The sequence below is a fragment of the Medicago truncatula genome, chromosome 1 (assembly GCF_003473485.1).
Source record: "Medicago truncatula cultivar Jemalong A17 chromosome 1, MtrunA17r5.0-ANR, whole genome shotgun sequence".
NCBI classification, from domain to species: domain Eukaryota; kingdom Viridiplantae; phylum Streptophyta; class Magnoliopsida; order Fabales; family Fabaceae; genus Medicago; species Medicago truncatula.
The window spans coordinates 37,725,873-37,733,134 of NC_053042.1; the positions used below are offsets into that span (position 1 = coordinate 37,725,873).

The window sequence follows — 7,262 nt, forward strand, 5'->3', positions numbered from 1 at the left end:
TGGAGACGACACCATCAAGAGGATGCAGACAGCTGGCCTAATAGATATGCCATTCGGATGGTAGATTATAATGAGCTAAGTCGGGCGGCGGGTCAAGCGGTGGTAGAAGATGATGAAGAATTGTACATTATTGAAAATCTTGATCCCGATGAGAGGGTTGGTCCTGGTGTGAAGGCTGAAAATGATGATAGCTCCTTTGATCTTTCGGCGCCATAGATTAGATATATATCATTGGTTTAGTTGAAATGTATATCATTAGGTGAAATGTGTAATTATATAAATTCAACTCTTTTTTTGGTATAATGATATATATATATATATATATATATATATATATATATATATATATATATATATATATATATATATATATATATATAAATCATTTTTTGATATACTATTTAAGTTAATTGCCTTTTATAAATACATATATAATGATTTTTCGAAAAACAATGATAAAAAAACCACAAGGACATGCAAATTTGTTTCAGTTCTGTGTACCGGTTGAATTGGTTGAATTCGGAATATACAAGACACGTTCGAATTACATAATCCAAAATGCTCCGAGGATAATTTTGGAAAAAAATAGGACGCACGAGGAAAGACATAGGATAGGAAAAGTAACAGTAAGAGTCTTAATTTTTTGTTGTTACAATGGAGACTAACCCAATTACTTTGGAGAATAATTAACTCCCAGTCGAATTCTGGTTTGTTCTGATTATGTAATTATTTGTATTGGTGTTAGACTGACTTGACTGTCCTGCTTTGGAAGTGTAATTGTTCATTTATCTAATCTTGGCAAATCTTGTGCTTAGGTAGAGCTTTTAATATATTTTGTTTTTTTGAAAGAAAAATATCAAGTGCAAAAAGATGGTACGAGAGTAGAATTTTACAAATTTGATTGAAATACAAAGAAATTGGGAACAAAACCCCATTAAGTGGCTAGATCGGATCGGATCGGCATACAAATTTATTTACGTTTATCTGATTCATGTTTACATGAAGTTAACAAGAAAAATAGTATTATATTAACAAAGAAAGAAAAAGATTAATATTATTCAAAATTAAAAATAAAATAAAAAAATCAGTACTGGATATGTAGTTTTGTTTTGATGCTAGAATCCAACTGACAAAAGTAGTTGAGGTTATTGCAGATCTGCTAGGCTAACACCAGCTCCATATCAACTTTGGGATAAGGAATCTTGAAAAAAAATTGCCAAAATCTTGAGTAATCATCAATATATAAGGTTTGTAACATGAATCATTACCATTAGACCATATGTAGTAGTCCTAAAGTTCATTCTCTACGCCCCTTTTCCAGCATATTGATTTTCATGATCCAACCAACCCCTTCTTGCGAGCATAGATGATAATCATGAGAAACATAATAGCAGAAAATACTCCTGAGAAAATAACTACCTGCAAGTAAACATGATTATATGTTACTCTACCTAGTTAAATTTTGCAGCCAAATGCTTAACTATAATATGTGTGCACATAAACAAAAACCGTTTTCTTACCCATTTGAACATGTATCCATGGTCATCATTCCAAGTATATGGGATGTTCATGCCAAAAATACCAGCCACCAGAGAGTAGAAAGCTAGGCAAACAGTTCCAGAGCTAAGAAAGAGCTCCAACTGCACGAGTGTTAAAGACAATGGATACAAACATTCGAAGGTTTAGCGAACTTTTAAGAAAAATATTTTGTACAAAAATACTTATAGAAGAGACATGCACGAAAGCAGAAACATAGAAGGTACCTGAATAAGCTGATTACGATGGTTGTCAAGCTGCAAAATGGAAAAACAAAAAAAATATTCATGTTACATCCCCTTCACCAAATACCTATTGTTATTACCAGTAAATAAACTGCTAGCTACTTACTTGAATGTTAATGTAATCTTCGGTATCATCGATATACTCTCGCAGCTTTAAATGAAAAGGAAAAGGAAAGTAATTAGACCAATATGATATCAGGCTCTGCTATGTTGTAAAGCTATCTACAAACAGAAAATTCAGAGTTCAAGGAAAACCAAATTAAGAACACTAGATCTTTAGTAAAAAAAAAAAAACAGAACACTAGATCTAGCTTGTAACGAAACTAAGCAAGGATAAAAATATGTTCTAGTATTCAGACACTTTCTAGAGAAGCAAGTGTTTTCAATTGCGGATCACGAAAAATAGTGGTTTGTTTGAATTCTCATACGCTATATAGTGCCGCTATAGCTGCTATTAAACAACACTTACTACTAAATAATGTATGGTGGAACAATAACAACTTATATAAATTTCGTTACACTATAGCTGCTATGTGATAACCCTGAGAGAAGCTTGATCTATTAGGTGACAGACTCTATCACAACTCGTCATGAATAAATTTAGGGATCTTGAAATCATGATAAGTTATATAGGCAAAAGTGCTACCAAAAAGATCCAACTATAGTATGATTCAATGTAAGAGCATATCGTCTCACAATTCTTTAAACTAATGAGACAATTTTAAAAATCATTTTACAAAGAAACTTCTCAACCAAAACAAATTTGGAGCATAACAAAGACCGGAATGAAAATATATCCTCTGTTCACCATTAATTTCACAACACCATTCATTTCACAGTATTAATAAAATATTATGTAAACATCAAGAGTATCAATTTCCTCTCAAAAAAAAAAATTGAGAGTATCAATTTGTTAGACTTCGTGATGCTTACAAATCTAAAAGTAAGTATCTACCCAAAAGGCCAAGCCTTAATATCACTGTTTAGTAATTAGATTAGTAAAGAGGACATAGGCTCCTAAAGTATGGGGTGAAAATGTAAAACATGACATGACTTTTCTTCATATCTACAACTAAACAGTTTTATGAAACACTTCATATCACTAAGGCCTAGCTTAATTGGTAGTGCTGATACTGCTAGACCTTTTGTAGTCGTGTGAATGAATTTCAGGTGGTGCTTATCACTTCGTCTAAGACCAAAAAAAGTACTTCACATCTGGCATTGATCTGCCCTAATACGAAAAACTAAAATTTACAGTTCCCTATGGCATATATAAGACTCACAAGGAGACGACACTTACCGTGGTTAATTTGTTTAATGTGCCATCAATTTGCATGAAATAAGCCTGCAAAAAATAAACAAACACAATATATCAGTTTCTTTTATTAAAAACATGGAAGATCCTTTCTAAATATTTTAAAAGCAAATAATGTTATAACCTCAAGTAACATTTCGAGCTCTTCAACATCATTTTCATCTAAACGAACTGTTACAATACTTGCTCTACTTGCTCTGGATATCCTTGATCCTACAGTTGGGGAGGCAGCAAACCAGTTTGCACCTGATCCACTAACTGGTGATGCTGAACCTGCCTTTCTAGACAAATATAGGTCAGCCATATCATCATCATCATCCAGCAATTGTTCAAGCTCATCTCTGACCTGTAACAGATAACAAGAACTGGTGATGAGTGATGGAGAAAGGAACATACATTGTATTTCAGTTAAAACTGGTCTAGGCGCACATTAAAACAAAACACTACTACAGTACTACCTGATTATAAGAAAGCAAATATTTCGAGAATGGAAAATTTATCATATAGATTATTAAGATATCGATAATCCTACTTAAGTAGGTTAAATTTCAAGGCAAAAAGATCAATGACCATCTCCAAGCACAACATGTAGAACATAATCATAAAAAGAAAATGGTATTTTTCCGGTCACAATATTTTCAATGGCACAGGAAAACTCGACATACCTTTTGAACCCGAGCAGTCAATCTTGTCATTGCACTCTTAAGCTTACGAACTCTGTCCAAATTACGACTACTAATCTGCAGAGTAATATAATTAAAAAGTTCATAAAATTGAGTAAAAATCAACAATTTCAGAAACATAAAAGTAACAGATTCCTCAAGAAGGTCCAACATGGAACTAGAACATCCACATTTTGAGCCAACAAATAGAAACCATATAAGGGAAATCATCCATAATTAGAACCAACACCTCAATGATGATAAACACAGGAAATTAAAAGTACAAGATATCTGAACTGAAGGAAAGAAAAATCTTCTCAACCACTTTTAACGAAGCTTCTTATTTGTTAGCTTATTCTATATCAGCGGAGGGCTTATATGAAACTGAAACGATAAAGGATTCAACTATATGTGTACCTTGGAGGTAAGTTCATCTAATGCAGGATAAGCAGCCATCTCCAACTCAGTTGTACGTGCAGCAAGAAAACTACAAATGGCTTCTAAAGCCACCTCCAGCGCACGGAACTCAAACGGTGACTCTACAATGCATAATTTAGATAATTCAGAGACGGGAACAAAAACAATGTTTGAGAAGAATCAATTCTAACAAGTTCTTTAGAAAGGGCGTTATATGGTGCAAATGGAAAACATATGTCTGATAGAAAAAGATGCAATCAACTATTTTTTTACACAGTTAATCTTTAATAACATACCATCTTCTTCAGCAGCTTCGTTATCGTGTTGACCACCGAGATATTCTTTACCATCTCCTTGTAGTTGATGAATGTCACTCAGTTTGGGCAATCGTCTCTGCAGTTCCTCAACAACAGGGACCACATGTTCATCTGTTGGATCTCGCAGCAATACCTATACCACAACTTAGTTACAGTTATAATGCGGAAGTAAAAGCCATCTCAGTCTCTACGAACAATTATGCATTCCAAAGGTTTGAACAGAGATTCACAAATATACAAAACGGTTAAGAGAACAGAGTAAAACCTATTGAGTCCAACTCTAAAGTATTAGGTACTTATTATATTCTTGTAAAAAACGGTTAAGATTAGTGCCATCACATTAAATAAAAACTTAGATACTATAACATGAAAAACAAGCCAACAAGTAGGTTATTGTCCCTTGTACTTATTTCTTACTAATAACAAGTAGTTATTTTAATGTGTTCCAAGTATATGTGTCGTAAACTGCATGGATCAGATAAGATACTAAGAGCATACCTCATCTACCGTTCCTCTACTGCTCACACCTCAATGCTCAATCAGTATAAGCTTTTCAACTTTTATTTTTGAGAAGGTAAGCTTTTCAACTATTAGTAACCAAAAACAGCTTGTTCCTTATTAAAGTTATACAGTTTCGAAGTTTTTTTTTTTTCTTGACAAACAGTTTCAAAGTTTTTTCTTTCCAAGATATAAAGGATAGGAAGCCATAGTGTTTCAAATCCCGCTCCTTCAAAAGTGGAGACAGTGACATTAAGCATTAACAGAGTGATTCTCAACCTATTTTTCTTCATTGTAACATGCTTTAAATAAAGGTTTCGGCTAACAAGTACCGTAACAGAACATGCTAGCAAATCAAAAAATTGAAAGTTTGTATTAAAAAGAACAATTTTAAAACTTTTAAGGATTTGAATAGACAAATTCCATGAATAGACAATACTATACTTGATTATTTAATGTGCGCATACGACACTTGTAGTTACTTTTAAGATGCAAATACAAAGTGAGGTTATACAGCAATACAGTGAATTTTTATCATACTATGTCAAGAAAAACATAAAATTTCATTCACCATCAATCCACAAATTGACACATTGAAAGAAAAGCCAACTAACCTCATCGGCAGTGATAATCGCCTTGATATGCTGAAACAAATAAAATAAAATAAGAAACACAAGACAAAACCTTAAAAAACACAAAACAAAAACAAAAACAAAATCATATGATATACCTCCAAGTTAAGAACAATAGCCTTCTCACGACCGAGAATAGTAGAGGGGTAAGAGAGCAAGGGATCAAGGATTCTAAGATCACGTGCATTAATCTGAACCCTATGCATGATAGCATACTTGTCCACATCAAGCAAAGACCCTTGGCCAGTACCATCAAAAGCAATCCAGCTTCTAGAAGACTGTGTCTTCTTCTTCACAAGAGCCTGTGGGTCAGCAGGGACAACGCTACCATCTCGAGCCATCCCTTTACCCTATACCTCCAACCACTTCAAATCACATACCAAAACCAAACTCCAAACTCGAATCAAAACCGCAATTCAAACTCAAAAACTCGATTCAAAATGATTCAATTCGAGCAACAGAAGCGAAATTTGACAAACCACTTTTGCACATTTCATCAAACACCATAAGGGTATAAGATTCTCTCCTCAAAAAACGATTATTTTTTTTTATAAGAATCAGATTCTCAAGAAATAACAAAACAGAAGAAGAGGAAAGGTTTTGTTTTTGTTTTGCTCTTTTATTTTGCTTTTTTCCTGAAAAACAGAAACGAGATACGTATGTTGTTTGTTTTCAACAACGTGAATTTGTATTTTGTGGTTTGTTTGTTGGAAAATAAGAAGGTTTCCAGTGAAGGTTTATTTGTTCTGAGATAAATCCCCTAATAAAAAATATAGTTAGAAATAAATAGTTTTTGGTGCACCTTCCCTAATAAAAGAAAAAAGGCTTAATTACATTTTTGAGCCCCTATCTTTCTAAAAGTTGCGGTCATGGACCCCTAACTAATTTAAATACAAAACAGCCCCCTATGTTTTGATTCTTTGGCAGTTTTGGACCCCCAGTCCATTGTTGACTCGGTCAACGCTGACGTGACACCCTAAGTGAGGTGCCACGTGTCAAATTTTTTATTTTTTTTTTGCCTTGGGGGTCCAAAACTGCCAAAGAATCAAAACATAGGGGGTTGTTTTGTATTTAAATTAGTTAGGATCCATCACCGCAACTTTTGGAAAGATAGGGGTCCAAAAATGCAATTAAGCCTAAAAAAAAAAGTTGTTTGGTGCACCTAATATATTTTGAATTATCCATCTTATTTTGTCCCAATCTTATTTGGATTTTATTGGAAAGCTCCTTCTTATTTTTATTTTTATTTTTTTACAAAAAGAAACATATTTTGTTTTTTTTAATATAATGATCATCATACTAACTGATTTTACAAGTATTTCACTAGACCCCCTTTCAACAATAAAATAAAATTATTTCACTACATTAGAACCTCAAAAGAAAAAAAGTATTTCCCTAGAGATTCCTAAAAAAATTATTTGACTAGAGAATTTTTATATTTTGGCAAAAATTTGTTGACTAGAGATTATTAATGATTCTTCTAAAAAAAGAGAGATTATGGGCCGTTTGTTACATTTTTTTTATAAAAAAAAAAATCAGAATCTGAAAATAATCTAAAAACAGCTTCAAATTTATGAGCAGATTTTTTTTTTTTTTTATAGATTATTTTTAGAGGAAAGAGAAATTTGTTACGAGATTTT

At 32.8% G+C, this 7,262-nt stretch overlaps 1 protein-coding gene across 1 annotated transcript; it reads right to left on the bottom strand.

The window, feature by feature from the left end:
- Nucleotides 1-871: 871 nt before the first annotated feature.
- LOC25484453 (magnesium transporter MRS2-I) lies at nt 872-6,359 on the bottom strand. The gene is made up of 11 exons (XM_013613282.3): nt 5,721-6,359; nt 5,605-5,634; nt 4,472-4,625; nt 4,176-4,297; nt 3,762-3,836; nt 3,221-3,442; nt 3,082-3,126; nt 1,888-1,932; nt 1,764-1,793; nt 1,521-1,640; nt 872-1,419 (listed from the first exon to the last, which is right to left on the bottom strand). The coding sequence occupies exons 1-11, from the start codon at nt 5,961-5,963 to the stop codon at nt 1,333-1,335; spliced, it is 1,173 nt and encodes a 390-aa protein (XP_013468736.1). The 5' UTR covers nt 5,964-6,359; the 3' UTR covers nt 872-1,332.
- Between the last annotated feature and the right edge of the window lie 903 nt (nt 6,360-7,262).